Source organism: Bipolaris oryzae (assembly GCF_000523455.1).
Source record: "Bipolaris oryzae ATCC 44560 unplaced genomic scaffold scaffold_16, whole genome shotgun sequence".
In the NCBI taxonomy this organism is placed as follows: Eukaryota; Fungi; Ascomycota; class Dothideomycetes; order Pleosporales; family Pleosporaceae; genus Bipolaris; species Bipolaris oryzae.
In genome coordinates, this window is record NW_006911292.1 from 37,730 (window position 1) to 53,134 (window position 15,405).

The window sequence follows — 15,405 nt, forward strand, 5'->3', positions numbered from 1 at the left end:
AGTGCATAGCACGTGCATGCATGTAGTATAATTCACGTGATAGTAGATCTGGTGTTGAAGTAGGTGATTGCCATGATTTGGATGGAGGCCTTCAAAACAAAAAGCATATCTTGAAATGGTGTAGTAGTAACACCGGGTTCAACGTCAGCTCTCATCTACTTCCAACACTTGGCCGGATAACTGATACCACCATGGCTTGAAGCTCAGTTTGTTATTCGATATATCGTAGCTCTGACACGTGTACCAACAGTGGCGCAGGATCAACCCAGACCATTGGGTCGCGGCTATCCATCGACATGCATCCGATTTGGTACGTTCACTAGAAAATCGTTCACTTGCTTATCCTTGTTTTCACTTGGCAACATTATTATTCGCTCATTAGACTGCTTCGATGACCGGGTCAGTCGGGATCTCTCTCTTGTAGCCGCCAGACTTCAATCGATATCATGGTCACATGAAGGAAGTATTGATACATCATCCTGAATGGCTTCGGTCTTGAGACGAATGGAGAAAAATGAGCTTCAGACTAACTCCATTCATTTTCTGGATGGCTGGTTTTGAGACATATCAGATGACAGTAGCTCCAAGCTATCGTTTGGAACGCCACCATATTGCATGGTTGTACATGGGGCTCGACGAAAAAGCGTTTATTTGATACTCCTATGTTGTCCAAGACAAAGCCCAGTTAGCCCGGTGGGCGATAAAGGCAATACGCTGTGCGGTTGTAAAGCACGCCATATTGTAATCATATCATAGCCGCTAGCTCGTTTGTAGTAAGCGAATCCCGTAGTTGGTCTTGGAGGAAGTAGTTGTGAAGCTTACAAAGCACATGCCTACGGTTTACTAGAGCTACTGTTCAAACTGAAACAAAGCATTTCATCATCTCAGGCCCCTGCTTTGTATCTAGATTCAACGTGGGGAACTTGGGGAGCTCCAGTCCGAGTGGATACTTGGATTACGACGTGGATCAACGGCAAACACACTTGCAAAGCATAAACCAACACATATGCAACTTCCTCTAATCTCGTCATTAGGTCGTTTCAAACATTCCTGAAGGATCAGATAAACTATCAGCCTCCTCCGCATCCACTTCCCGAGCGCTAAACGCAACGGCCTTTGCGAGACCGGCACATGACCATGTCTATCCCAGCCATGACTATGGCCATCCCAGCCATGTCCGGGTCTAAACCAGCCCCCCCGACGCAAAATCTTCTACGCCTTCTTCTCCGGTATCTCATGAAGTTCAGTGACACCATCTCCCTGTCCAAGAATCTTTGCCGTCGTTGCAGCCAGCTTCTCGCGATCTTGTTTCTCGCTCTCAAACAAGAAAGTAAGTTCCTCCAATGTCTTACCATATGTCTCCGGGAACAAAAAGTAGATGAAGACAATCTCGCAACTCAGTAGCCCGATGTAAACAAACAAAAACTTCCAGTCGAGATCTTCAAGTCCGATGGGATTCGTGAACGAGCCTAACATGACTGCGCATCTGTTAAATAGCTGGAACCAAGAGAGACCCTTTGTGCGGACATAGTAGGGGAAGATTTCGACCATGTAGACGTATGTGAGCGCATTGTAGGCAATGTTGTAAGAGGGCTTGTATAGGAAAATCATGGCGAGGACTGCAATGCCTGATTCTTTTGAGCCCGTGATGCGGTTGCGAGCTTGTGCAATGGTCCATGCAGTGTAGACGCATAAGAGACAGCTCGCACATAGTAGATACATTCTTCGCCGGGGAAATCGGGGCGTTATAGACGCCATGACGAGGGCCATGAGGAAGCCCCAAGCTTCTGATCCGAGATTAAATCGTAGTTGGGTGTGACTGTCTTTGATGCCGATTTTCTCCATGATGGGCACCAGGTACTGGCTGATGAGATTGTTTCCGCTGTACTGGACGAAAATGCCAAGGCCTGCAGCAACAAGAGCACGGTGTCGCATGCCTTTCGTTTGGAAAAGTTCTGCCCATCCTCGTTGACGTGAATCGTTTTCGATCTCGAGTGCTTTGCGAATCTCGGCAAGTTCGACATGCGGCAGTTCGTTGGAAGCATCACCTTCAGCATGGTATTTGATCAGGATCTCGAGCGCTTCCTCGCTTCGGTCCTTTGATACCAGCCATCTGGGACTCTCTGGTACTGTAAACGCGAATATGAGTTGGATGACGGATGGCGCGGCCTGGAGGATAGATGGAAGACGCCAGGACCAGTCATTCGGGATAAGTCTTGTACGCAAGACAATACCTGCACCAAGGACTGAGCCAACTCCAAAAAAGGCATTGAACATGCTACCAAGGAAGTGTCGTTCTTTCGGGTGACCAAGTTCACCTAGAAGTGCAGCACCTGAGATGATAGCGTACACAATACCATGACCAAGGAAAATGCGGCTGAAAACGAACATGGCCACTATTAGAACATTAGCCAAAACACCAGAATCGCAAAGCATCTACCTGCTTTAACTTACAGTTTCTTGACAATCCTTGCATGATTGATCCGATGATCATAATTGTAGATCCCACCACAATACTCTTTCTTCTACCCAGATGATCGGATACAAGCGAAACAAGCGGGATACTCGATATAGCGCCAATATTGTAACATGCGACCAGCAGTCCCAGTTGACCTCCCTTGGGATGATTGAAGTAGTTCTTCCAGTAACTCAGTGCTTGCATACCGTTCATCATGGAGCTACAACCAGTTAACTAAAATGACACAATCTTCAAACTTGGAAATTACCTGTCAAATCCCGACGTGGACTCAATGAAGAGACAAAATGGAACAAGAAGCAGATACAACCGTCGAAGATTCGGTTTGTTCCACCATCGCACCTTGTCCGCTGCGACAATGCGCTCGATGATGCCTTCACCCGCTTCTGCGACTATCGGAGCCATTTTGCAGGAGTCGTTGGAAAGGGCTTTGCTCCTCAGAGTTAAGGAACTGGGATGCCCCAGAACTCAAGAGACAGAATCACCTTCCCAAAACACCAGTATATATACATTCAAACTCTACGATTAAACCTAGCAGTAAACCCAGCAAACCCCACCGGCAAAAAACAACCTCCACCAACAACACCTCCAAAGTCGGAGCTGTATCCACCGAACCGAATTTCCCCCTCAGGCACCCCATCCTAGGCCCATCTTCTTTTCCACACTCATTAACCTTTTCGTATCAGTCTTGGCCGCTTGCGGGGTCGGCACCGACATCCATCCTCATACGTGGAAAAGCTCTCCGCCAGAGGCCTTCCCAGAAGCTTGTTAGCGAAGGAACAAAAAAAGGGCCTAACCGGCCTCCTTCCCGCGGGAGACCAAGAGAAAGAAAAAATACAAGGGAAACCGGGCCGTATTCTATGTGCGTATGCCGATCATTTCCCGCCCCCGCGTTTTCTTATGCGACATTGAACAGCAACATGACCATCATCGGCTTTGCCAAGGACACAACTATCAAGGAAACCCGAGCACACAAATCAGGTATCAGGACGTTACATTCCCTTTTTTTTTCCCTTGCAAACTACACCCAATTACCAAGTATCTAACCTATCAACGCACGCGACCACCCGAGCACACGAATCGGCCATGCCGATTCTTCAAGACCTCGCTCCCACGCGACCCAATCCATTTCACAACCACCTCCACCAACTCTACCACAACCCTCATATGACTAACCAAACCCTCACCTTGGTAATTTATCAAAGTCATCACTACCCCCAAAAATTACCCAAACCCCCCCTCCCCCTTCTTCATACTCTCTCTCTTCCCCATCTCACCTCAAAAACCTTACTCACTCCACATACACACATCTAACCCATACCCCGCTAATCCGGGGTACTTATACCCCCGCCTACGTACCGCTAATCCCCATCCGCCACGGCCCGTGTCAAATCAAGCCTTTCGCCTACCTACCCCACACACACACACACACACACAAACACATACACACATGCTCTCACACCCAGACCTCTCGCTAAACTAACAATGCAAGCAGATGATTAAGTTTTGAACTCGGGTCCCTCCCCCCCCCCTCTTCTTTCAAATATTTGTTGGTGGTGTATCTGAAAAAAAAAAGCCAAGTTTTATCAAGGGTGTGGGTTGGTTTAATATATATTGTGGCTTATTTCCCGTTAAGAAAGGGGAAGGGGGGGAATAGAATGTATATACATATGAATCTCGCAAGATGAGTACGAATTCGTAAAAAGGTTGTAGGTAGGTACGGCAAGTTCCGTGGGGGTGGTGGTGGTGGTGGTGGGATTAAGCCTGATTACCATACCCGAGTTTGGCACTTGGTTTTTAAGCTTGGCTGGGCTTGTAAGTATGTAGGCTGTCGTGCCAAGAGGGATAACGGCATAGTTAGCTTGTTCACACAAAGTTCTTTCGACGACTACAAGGTAAAACATGTTTGAGTAAGGGAGACATTAGAATGGTCGTGTAAAAGGTATCATATTCGCTTTTCCTTCAGACTAAGCTTTCTTTCTTTTTTTTCCCTTTTTCTTTTCCTCTCTTTTGGTGGAAAAGAATTTCCAGTCCTGTAACCAGAGGACCACAACCGACGCCGTAATATTCCATGATCATACACAAGACATAAATATCTACACAATAACACTCTAGTCTACCCGCTAACATAGCTCCTCAACAAACACCAAGCTGTTTACTTGGCGTTCTCGGGGCGGAGAGAGCGGACAGCCTTTCCGGCGCGCCAGATCTCAAGGTCGTCAATCTCCTTGAGTTCCTGCTTGTACTTCTCACGGTAGTCGGGTTGCGAGTTGTACTCGAGCGAGCGCTTGGTCTCGGTGCCGTTCTCAACGGAGGTGTAGAGGTCATCGAAGACAGGCTTGAGGGCATCCTTGAAGCGCTTGCTCCAGTCGATGGCACCACGACGAGCAGTGGTGGAGCAGGCGGCGTACATGTAGTCCATGCCGTTGGCACCGATCAAGGGGTACAGGGACTGGGTAGCCTCCTCGACGGTCTCGTTGAAAGCCTCAGATGGGCTGTGGCCACGCTCACGAAGAACCTCGTACTGGGCAAGGAACATGCCGTGGATTCCACCCATCAAGCAACCACGCTCGCCGTAGAGGTCAGAGTAAACCTCCTTCTCAAAGGTAGTCTCGTACATGTATCCAGAACCGACGGCAACACCGAGGGCGACGGCCTTCTCCTTGGCCTTGCCGGTGACGTCTTGGTAGACGGCAATGGAAGAGTTGATACCACGGCCCTCACGGAAAAGAGTGCGGACGGTACGGCCGGAGCCCTTGGGAGCGACGAGGATGACGTCAATGTCCGTGGGAACCTCGACCTTGGTGAGGTCCTTGAAGACGGGAGAGAAACCGTGGGAGAAGTAGAGAGTCTGAATCTGTTAGATAGATTCCCATTGAGTTCTAGAAGTCAGGACTCACCTTTCCCTTGGTAAGCTGAGGCTTGATAGCGGGCCAGGTCTCGGACTGGGCGGCATCTGAGAGGAGGTTCATGACAATGGTGGCCTTGCCAATGGCCTCGTCAATGTCGAAGAGGTTCTTGCCGGGGACCCAGCCATCTTGCTCAGCCTCCTTCCATGAAGCACCGTTCTTCCGTACACCGACGATGACATTGAGGCCGTTGTCACGCATGTTGAGACCCTGGCCGTGACCCTGGGAGCCATAGCCGATGAGGGCGAGGGTGTCGTTCTTGAAGTATTCCTGGTTTGATTGTTAGTTGGAGCTCTGATAGGAACTATGTCAATGTGATTGACGTGTCAATAAACTTACCAAAAGCTTCTCCTTTGGCCAGTCGGCACGCTCTGTTTGGCATCATCAGCTACCGTTTGCTTGTATTATACATCCAATCGAACCTACCGTAGACAGTCTCCTTGGTACCGGCAAAGTCAATGGTCTTGACACCACGAGTTTGCTGGAACTGGCTGGTAACGGCAGCCCTGGGGGCAGCCTTCTTTGCACCAGCACTCAGAGCAGAGACAAAAGTCCTCTTCTGGGCTGGAGCAGCCGCCAATTGGCGGGCGGATTGGCGGAGGGCGCGGGTAACGGGTCTTGAGGCCATTGTGAATGTGTGTGTATGAGGATTGGGGTATCTTGGGGTCAGAAATATTGGGCGGGGATGGATGGCTTTTAAACTTTCGGGCTCGACTATGACCACAGTTTGAATTTCGAGTTCTGGAGCTTAGACCACGCCGATTATCGCTGCCCCAGACCACTGACACCCGCTCAGTCGCCTCATCGGCCAATGAGGCGTCGGTATGTGTCCGGTGCGGGGCTGCTAGCAGGGGCGGTGGGGGGTCTTCGGGGAGAGATGCGTCTCTCCGACAGCGCTTCACATGGGAGTCGCTCCGTAACACAGTCATCTAGATGATTGTACCGAACAGATTGACAGTGCTCACTAGGGGTTGCATCTCCTATCGCTATCATGCTCCACAGCATTTGACAGCCACGTAGTTATCTTAGGTATCGCGCAGCGGTGGGCTAGCCAAAGCTTCGTGTTCTATCCGGAAAGGAACTAAGCTGACGGCACACAAAGTCTGCATGGTGATGCAATGCTCCCAAGTAAACATTGTTGCCACGCCACTGCATTGTTTTCCCGCTCAAAAGTTACAAGAAGTGTGTTGAGGATGACGCAGTCTTTTACATGAAGTTCCAGTCAGATTGGTATAAAATTTCAAACTACATACGCCCAAAAGCTGCTCCGCCGTTCCAAGACATGCCATGTCCTCATACACATGCTGCTCCCTATGTTTTCACATGCACATGCACATGCCCTTGATCCTTCTCAGACTGCAGCTGCTCTCGCCTCTCGTTTTGCACAAAAGTCCCGATGCCATGTCGTATCTCGTCAATATAGTCTCCCGCGGAAGAGCGCTGGGCACTTGCGCAGCGGGATGTAGAATAGCCCTGCAGATATGTCATGAGTCTCATTTGAGTACGCGGTCGAAGCTCTGTCCCTTGACTGTCCCACCACCTAGCGACGCGCGCACGTTGCGCTTGAAGCCTTCTCGGTTCGCCTTGAGGTCTTCTGCAGCCTCCTTGTTCAATGGATCCGAAGCGTTTGGTTCGAGGAAGAGAAACTGCGCCCGTTAGTTGTAGTCGCGCTCTAAAGAACCCTGAACCACATACCTGTAAGCCAACAACAACCGCATTCAGGTTCAATACTGGTTTCCAGTCTTCTCGCAGAATGTTCAGGCACACGTTGCCCTCAAGATCAATGTTGGGGTGGTAGATCTTTTGTGTGCACTTGACTTTGGGCGGGTCGTGTGGGAAGTTTTGGTTGATCTTGAAGTCAAATTTGAAGCGGCCACCCTTGTACATGCCCTCGTCGGGGTCGATTGTGAGTTCAAAGTTGAGGATATCGTCAGGGTTGGGAAAGTGCGTCTTCATCGTCGTGCCCAGAGACAGCTCTTCGAGATCTTGGGTCGTGTCAGCTACGCGCCTGTTACACTGCATACCTCGAACATTGTGTACCTTTTTGTGTGCGCAGTTGGGCTGGAGTGACCTTTTTCTTCTTGCTTGACGCAGCAGCCGCAGCCTCATCTTGCTGTTGCTGTTTCTTCTGTAGAAAGTCTGTCAGTATCCGACGATGCTCACAGGCCTCATGCGCAAGCCTCTTCTGCATAGAACCATACCATGGACCATATTTTCATCATCTTGGCGGTATTGTATGGGGTCCCTGGCTACTGTCTTCGAGTCGGTCGCGTGGGCTAGGAAGCGTGAGAGAGCGGCGGGGGAAAGCGGCGGGAGGCGGTGGACTGATGGACTCGCTGACGCGTTGGGAAACACGGGTAGCAGAAAAGGAGGAAAGGGCTACAGAAGCACAAACGCCAAAGGAAATACGTCTATGTAACTCGTAATGACGAGGAAGAACAGTCGGGCAGGCTGCCACGACGGTCGGGCGGCCGTGCCCTGACGTGGGGTCGCGGTCTCTTGCGCCACTTCCCCTGACTCAGCACTCTAGTACTCTCTCACCATGTCCACTGGCGCATGCTTTGACCACCTCAGGTTGTAGCCGGTATGCGACTTCTCAAAACTTGACAGAGCCTTTTATGCAGACAAATCTTTCAATTGTATCTCCAACACTTCAATTCACACTGTCATGACGCCGACACCCGTAAGAGAAGCCCTGCATTTTGCAGATGCGCAGAGCAAGCAGTTCATAGACTATATGCCGCCATTTCCCTCTCAGACACCAACGGAAAAGCCCTTTGTCACATTAACCTTTGCCACCTCCCTCGATAGTCAGCTTTCTATTGCACCAGGAGTGCAAACCGCGCTTTCAGGGCCACAGTCCAAGTCCATGACACATTTTCTACGTTCCAAACACGATGCCATTTTGATTGGGGTGGGCACGGCCATTGCTGATAATCCATCCTTAAACTGCCGAATAGAAGGTGTAGGTGGCTATGGCGGTGAGGGCCTCATTGGGCAGCCCAGGCCAATTGTTGTCGATCCACAGGGCCGCTGGCAGTTCAGTGTGGAGAGCAAGGTGTTCAAACTTGCTAAGGAGGGTAAAGGAAAGGCACCGTTCATCATCACTCATGTGGCACCATCCGACGCTCGCAGAGCTGTACTGGAAAGTGTGGGAGGCAAGTTCCTGCTTCTAGGGCCGTCACCTACACAAAAGAGCGAAACTACTTCTTCGTGGCACATGATTCTCGACGCACTGAAAGAACAAGGCATACAAAGCGTGATGATCGAGGGTGGTGGATTCGTCATAAATGATTTGCTCGGCCCAGGCCCTGCATATTCGCTCGTCGACTCGGTCATTGTCACGATAGCTCCGACATGGCTTGGAAAGGGCGGTGTCCAGGTGTGTCCTGATGGAGGTTCTGACCGACTGCCTGTCACCAGATTGAAGGATGTCAAATGGATACCACTCGGAGAGGATGTAGTGCTCTGTGGGCGGCCAAATATGTCGCTGCGGTGAGGAGACATGCAGTATTATATTGGTAGTCGTAATACACGAGTTCTGTTGAGCCAACCAGTTCACTCAATCCAAGGCAATTCATCAGAGACTTCCCCTTGGAACAGCTGTTTGACGCTCTCTTCCAGATGCTTGAAATGCTTTGCTCCTGTGCTAGCATTCCAGCCTCGTAGTTGCCTCTTGCCGCCAAGTAGGGTGCCAGTGCCCATGGGGTCCTCTTTCCACGCTGCATATCCAGATTTCTCTTCTCCTAGGAGGCTACTTGTCAATGCATCTTGTGTCATAATTGGATCAATACCCTGAACCTGGATGCGGTTCTTGGGCCATTTGATTGTTGGAGCATGCAATTCCAGGAAGCGCCTCGCTTTGAAAGCATGAGTGATGACACGAATCTGCTTGGGGTATCTGCCCGTGGCATTCCTGAATCGCAGGATGCTGAACAACAAGTTTTGGAACGAATCAGTGGCTTCCTCTTCTAGCAATATGTATCCCTTCTTATACAAACTGTGTATAGATGTAAGTATGCTTCATGCATAAACAGTCGGCTAACAGAGTCACATACTTGTAAGCACGGCCACCGCCCAAGTGGCCTTCGGCTAGTTCTGCTGCGAGTGCTGCATGATAGTAGGACCGGGCCTCTGTTTTCAGCGTGTCTGCGCGTTTGGTAGCACCGCCACTAAAGACAAGGATGCTTGAGATGGGGTGGTTGGCGTCTGTGCCCACAGTCAAGGCATCGATGCCGGCTTTGATGTGTGATACAAAAGTCTGGTGCTCGCCGGGTTTACCAGCAGCGACATGTGCCTTTTGGAAGGGAGCAAGAAGCCAATTGAACTCATCATAAGGACTGAAGAGCGGAAGATGGGGAGTATCGGCGTTGGGCAAGAAGATGGCGTGGCAGCATACAATGACGAGGGTATGTACATTTGGATAACTTGGGCGTGGGATGACATGCGGCGGATGGACGAACTGGTCTTGGTGAGGCAGCAACTGCCCGTGCTCAACGGTCGGCCGTGCTTGAACCTTTTCCGCTGTCTTGGCAGGGCTGGATGTAGATGCTGACAGCTGTGATTTGGACTCTGACTTGGATCTTGGGAGGTCCACCAGGGGTGCGGCTGAGGCCATGACGGCTCGCGCCGACTTGATCGATGTGGGGTAATGGTGCTAAAAGTCGGTGTGTGTATGTACCGGGCTGGTGAGCGGATAGTCAAGTAGATGGTGTTTGGGATGTTGCACGATGGGTATGGTGTGACAAGCATAAAATATGCGGGGTATGGGCTTCGCAGAGATGAGGCGAGCCAAGTGGGCAAATGGGCCAAGGCATGAGAGTGGTTGAGAGAGTCATTGTGCATGGCAGTCAGTCAATCAGTCAGTCACGTGGGAGAAGGTTGGATGTCATCTCGACTAGAGCACAACACTGTGGGTGAGGGTGAGAATGGCCGCAGCTGGCCTTCTGTTGAGACGCGGATGACGGAAGGCGTGATTGGGGCGCGCTCCTGACGCGAGACGGAAGGAACGCATGGCATGGCGTGCAGGCTGATGTCATGGGCTGTAAAAGGCAACTTCGCTTGTGCTTTTTGGGCTTTTTGTCCGCATACTCAAACAAAGCTTCTCGGCGCCACGGCTGCGAACAGTGGCGCAAGCTGCCGGGCGTTGGAGCCGTGTGTTGTAAAATAAGCAGCTGCAGTCTTCCCAAGCCGGTGAGAAGGGATGGCGGAATTTCGGTTGTGAGCAATATGTCTTGAACTGGCAGTAGGTGCAAGTGGGCCAGTGCCTGTGTAGAATTGTGCTTGGCCGGGTACGGCGTGGGCATAGGGCGGCCCGGCGGATACGGAGTGTGAGGGTCCAGGGAACAAGCCCACATGCTTTTGACCCGCCAGAGCGGCAGCAATAGCAGGTGCATCCATATCCAGTAATTAGTCGTGGCATTAACAGCGGGGAAAAAAACCTCCTGATGGCGTGGGCCCTGCTCCTGCGTCGTCGCAATCGGCGGGCCCCTGATGGACGATGGGGGGTCGATGGGTCGCTGGGTCGCTGGCCATGCGACTGGTGGTGCCTCCATGGCAGCCATTGTGAGTACTGTACTGTACACAGTATGCACCGCCAGACACAAGCACTGCATGTGCTCCGACTCGAGATGCACCCACAGGCCGCGGGCCATGTCGCAGTTAGTAACAGCGACAATGCACGCAACCCTTTTTTTTTTCCAGAAGACGTGAAGATCGCTTGGGTGGGCCGTTGGCGCACAAAGGGCAGGACTGGAAACATGGCTGACGTACCGTGCGGCCCCTGGTTGCAAGACGACATGCACAAGCAAATCAATCACCCATGGGCGCCGCCACACGTACATTCATAGCAGCGGGATGATTTTGGGGACCGGATACAACCCTAGCATCGCATCTCTACATGACAATAGTACGCTTTTTGGACACAGAGTAGCCGGGAAGGGCGATGGCGGTAGGGCTGGTGCGAGGCTGAGCAGGTCAGCGTGGAGCTGATTAAGGCCGTGGCTCTAATTTTAGCTCGGGGTGGCCAGCACGCGCCACACCGCCGCGGGCACAGCAGGTGCAGGTTGGCCCAACATGCCTGCCTGACTGACTGACTGCACTTGCACTTGCACTTGCACCTGCACTTGCGTGCTGCTAGTAGTGTACACCTAGTAACCCACCCGGCCCTGCAATCTGCACCGCCATCGTATTGGCTACCGTCAGCAGGCCTCCGCCCTGGCAAAGATTCAAGTAGACCAAGTCTGCCCGCTCTCCCGCAAGACAACTTGGCCGCCCGTATAATTACATTTCCCTGCCAGGCTTGTCCACCTGCACCCCCGAAACCTCAGGTCGACCAATTATCCTGTCCCTCCCTGCGGTCTACGCGTGTTTCAGCGCGGCCGTTTTCCTAGCGCAGGCTTCCCCCCATCTCCCCGCCCAAACAGGCTTAGCCCCCTCTTCAGCACCTTTCTCAGCCCTCCAGCGCCCCAGACACTGCATCGGCCTTTATCAAGCGACACCGCCAGTCGTGCGCTCAGTGCTCTTTTTTTCTTTCCATTGTTCCTCCCTACATCTCCACCCCATCTTCCCATCCCGCCTTGCCATCTGCAGCTCCTGCCTGCGGACTGCAGCTCGTCATGGCGTACAACAACAATAACCAAGGTTACCACCTTGGGGACCCCAACACTGGTGTACGAGCCCCTTATGGCAGCGACTGCAAAAAATAAAACAACAAGACTCAAGCCAAGCAACTAACACGCCCTGCAGTACGATCGCACTGAGCATGAGGAAGAGGTTGCCCGCTCCCTCTTGCACGAGAACCCCACCGGTGCCAACTCAGACCCTTTCTACGGCAACCCCGACCACCGCCCGCACTCAACCTACAGCTTGACCGAATCCTATGCCAACGACCGGCCAACTCAATACCCAGCACAGGGCCATGAGGGCACCAGCTACTCAGTTAGCGGTGGCTACGACCCAGCCAGCGACTTTGGCGCCGGTCAGCGTGCACCCTCACCATACGAGCGGAGCGAGACCAGCTCCACCGAGGCATGGAGGCAGCGACAGCAGCCCGGTGGTCAAGCCGGTGGCCTCAAGCGTGGCATGACCCGTAAGGTCAAGCTCGTCCAGGGCTCCGTCCTCAGTGCCGACTACCCCGTGCCATCAGCTATCCAGAACGCTATCCAGGCAAAATACCGCAATGACCTCGAAAGCGGCAGCGAGGAGTTTACCCACATGCGATGTAAGTTTTTTGTGCTTTTCTGCCCTACAAGCATTCCGCAGATCCGATTCTGACAGCTGCCAGACACGGCTGCCACGTGCGACCCCAACGACTTCACACTCAAGAACGGTTACAATCTGCGCCCGGCCATGTACAACCGCCACACTGAGTTGCTCATTGCCATTACCTACTACAACGAAGACAAGGTCCTCACTGCCCGCACCCTGCACGGTGTCATGCAAAACATCCGTGACATTGTCAACCTTAAGAAGTCCGAGTTTTGGAACAAGGGTGGTCCAGCTTGGCAGAAGATTGTCGTCTGCTTGGTTTTCGACGGTATCGACCCCTGTGACAAGGGTACGCTCGATCTGCTTGCCACTGTCGGTGTCTACCAGGACGGTGTCATGAAGAAGGATATCGACGGAAACGAGACGGTTGCTCACATTGTGAGTTGCACCAATATTTGATAGGATTGCAACGCATGGCTAACAGGGCTTAGTTCGAGTACACCACCCAACTTTCTGTCACACCTAACCAGCAGCTCATCCGCCCGCACGATGACAGCGCCAGCACTCTGCCCCCCGTTCAGATGATGTTTTGCTTGAAGCAGAAGAACACTAAGAAGATTAACTCGCACAGATGGCTCTTTACTGCCATTGGCCGCATTCTGAACCCCGAGGTTTGCATTCTTCTCGATGCTGGTACCAAGCCCGGTCCCAAATCGCTGCTCGCTCTCTGGGAAGGCTTCTACAACGACAAAGATCTCGGTGGTGCTTGCGGTGAGATCCACGCTATGTTAGGCAAGGCAAGTTGCGAATTGATAAATAAAACGGTTGCTTTTGCTAATTTTTTAACAGGGCTGGAAAAACCTGATGAATCCGCTTGTGGCGGCTCAAAATTTTGAGTACAAGATCAGTAACATTCTTGACAAGCCGCTTGAGTCGTCTTTCGGTTACGTCTCTGTGTTGCCTGGTGCTTTCTCAGCTTACCGCTACCGTGCTATCATGGGCCGACCGCTCGAACAATACTTCCACGGTGACCACACTCTTGCCAAGATTCTCGGAAAGAAGGGTATTGAGGGCATGAACATTTTCAAGAAGAACATGTTCTTGGCCGAAGATCGTATTCTATGTTTCGAGCTCGTCGCAAAGGCTGGATCAAAGTGGCATCTTACCTATATCAAGGCCTCCAAGGGAGAGACTGACGTGCCCGAAGGCGCTGCCGAACTCATTGGTCAGCGTCGTCGTTGGCTCAACGGTTCCTTTGCTGCCGGTATCTACTCCCTCCTGCATTTCGGCCGCATGTACAAGTCTGGCCACAACTTTGTGCGCATGTTCTTCTTCCACATTCAGATGCTGTACAACATGTTCCAGACTATTCTTACCTGGTTCGCTCTGGCTTCCTTCTGGCTTACTACCGTCATTATCATGAGTCTTGTCGGTACCAAGACCGACAACCGAGATGCTTGGCCATTTGGTAACACCGTCACTCCCATCTTCAACACCATTGTCACCTACATCTACCTCGCATTCCTGGTCTTGCAGTTCATTTTGGCCTTTGGTAATCGTCCAAAGGGTTCCAAGTACTCTTACTTGGTATCCTTCTGCGTCTTCGGTCTCATCCAGCTCTACATTGTCATCCTGTCCATCTACCTCGTCGTTCAGGCCTTTACCAATCCGTCCTCTGAGAAGCTGGATACCTCGTCACCAGAAGCATTTGCCAGATCCTTCTTCTCGTCAAGTGGTGTTGGTATCATTATCATCGCTCTTGCCGCGACTTTCGGTCTCTACTACGTCGCATCCTTCCTCTACATGGACCCCTGGCACATGTTCACCTCGTTCCCGCAATACCTGCTCATCATGTCCTCGTACATCAACATTCTCAACGTCTACGCCTTCTCCAACTGGCACGATGTGTCCTGGGGTACCAAGGGTTCCGACAAGGCGGATCTTCTGCCATCAGCCAAGACAGAGAAAGGATCAGATGGAAAGCACAACGTCATTGAGGAGCCTGATCTGCCCCAGGCTGATATTGACAGTGCATTCGAGGCCACTGTGAAGCGTGCTCTTGCCCCGTACGTCCCACCAGAGGAGAAGGACGAGAAGACCCTCGAGGATTCGTACAAGTCTTTCCGTACCCATCTGTGTACCGCCTGGATTGGTTCCAACGCTACCCTTGCCGTTGTCATTACCCAAGATAACTTTGACCGCTTTGGTTTCTCTGTAAGTTTTGATGTTCCTCTCTTCTCTAGACTTTGCTAACATGACAATAGTCGAACGCCTCTGCCAGAACCGCACACTTCTTCCAGGCTCTCCTGTGGTCTACTGCAGTACTTGCCTTGATTCGTTTCATTGGATGTCTGTGGTTCCTTGGTCGCACTGGTCTCTTCTTCTGCGTGCGGAAGAGGTAAAGTGGCGTATGCACTACTGCAACGTCCGCTTTTGTGTTTCTAAAGCCCTGCTTCGATTACCCTAATCAGATATAATTGGCGTTTCTTGGTGTCGTTGGGCTTGAGCAGCAGCTAGGAGCTGTGGTTTTTGCTTGTTTCCGAAAAGAAAAATATCACGCGCGCATGTCAGGCGTGGATTCACCGCGTGATTCCTCGTCCGACGTGTCACAGATATGAAATGTTTGGTTCCATTTGGAAAGGGGGAGCGGCAAAGACATCTATGCCCAATATTTTGTGTCATGGGAGGCCTGCTGGCTTGCTTTTATGCACGCTAGAGATGTATGGGCTTTTTATATTCAGACTTTAGATTGGAAATACCACAAATATGTTAAGGTTCCTGTCTTCGTTTCACATGTGACCGGTGACGAGG

At 51.6% G+C, this 15,405-nt stretch overlaps 6 protein-coding genes across 6 annotated transcripts; 2 read left to right on the forward strand and 4 right to left on the reverse strand.

Annotated features, from left to right (window-relative positions):
• Positions 1-1,212: 1,212 nt before the first annotated feature.
• Positions 1,213-2,881, reverse strand: COCMIDRAFT_33394 (uncharacterized protein; the record flags this gene model as incomplete). The annotated part of the gene is made up of 3 exons (XM_007686108.1): positions 1,213-2,396; positions 2,455-2,678; positions 2,727-2,881. The coding sequence occupies 3 exons, from the start codon at positions 2,879-2,881 to the stop codon at positions 1,213-1,215; spliced, it is 1,563 nt and encodes a 520-aa protein (XP_007684298.1).
• A 1,750-nt stretch (positions 2,882-4,631) lies between these two features.
• On the reverse strand, positions 4,632-6,013 carry COCMIDRAFT_1992 (uncharacterized protein; the record flags this gene model as incomplete). Its single annotated transcript, XM_007686077.1, has 4 exons — positions 4,632-5,327; positions 5,377-5,655; positions 5,725-5,756; positions 5,812-6,013. 4 exons carry the CDS (start codon positions 6,011-6,013, stop codon positions 4,632-4,634), a joined length of 1,209 nt encoding a protein of 402 aa, XP_007684267.1.
• Positions 6,014-6,878: 865 nt separating this feature from the next.
• COCMIDRAFT_85452 (uncharacterized protein) lies at positions 6,879-7,607 on the reverse strand (the record flags this gene model as incomplete). Its single annotated transcript, XM_007686136.1, has 4 exons — positions 6,879-7,031; positions 7,081-7,370; positions 7,426-7,513; positions 7,587-7,607. 4 exons carry the CDS (start codon positions 7,605-7,607, stop codon positions 6,879-6,881), a joined length of 552 nt encoding a protein of 183 aa, XP_007684326.1.
• A 446-nt stretch (positions 7,608-8,053) lies between these two features.
• COCMIDRAFT_1994 (uncharacterized protein) lies at positions 8,054-8,884 on the forward strand (the record flags this gene model as incomplete). The annotated part of the gene is made up of 1 exon (XM_007686078.1): positions 8,054-8,884. One exon carries the CDS (start codon positions 8,054-8,056, stop codon positions 8,882-8,884), a length of 831 nt encoding a protein of 276 aa, XP_007684268.1.
• A 59-nt stretch (positions 8,885-8,943) lies between these two features.
• Positions 8,944-10,003, reverse strand: COCMIDRAFT_85264 (uncharacterized protein; the record flags this gene model as incomplete). Its single annotated transcript, XM_007686137.1, has 2 exons — positions 8,944-9,385; positions 9,444-10,003. The coding sequence occupies 2 exons, from the start codon at positions 10,001-10,003 to the stop codon at positions 8,944-8,946; spliced, it is 1,002 nt and encodes a 333-aa protein (XP_007684327.1).
• A 1,999-nt stretch (positions 10,004-12,002) lies between these two features.
• COCMIDRAFT_33399 (glycosyltransferase family 2 protein) lies at positions 12,003-14,996 on the forward strand (the record flags this gene model as incomplete). The annotated part of the gene is made up of 6 exons (XM_007686109.1): positions 12,003-12,056; positions 12,133-12,607; positions 12,671-13,032; positions 13,086-13,391; positions 13,444-14,808; positions 14,859-14,996. The coding sequence occupies 6 exons, from the start codon at positions 12,003-12,005 to the stop codon at positions 14,994-14,996; spliced, it is 2,700 nt and encodes an 899-aa protein (XP_007684299.1).
• Between the last annotated feature and the right edge of the window lie 409 nt (positions 14,997-15,405).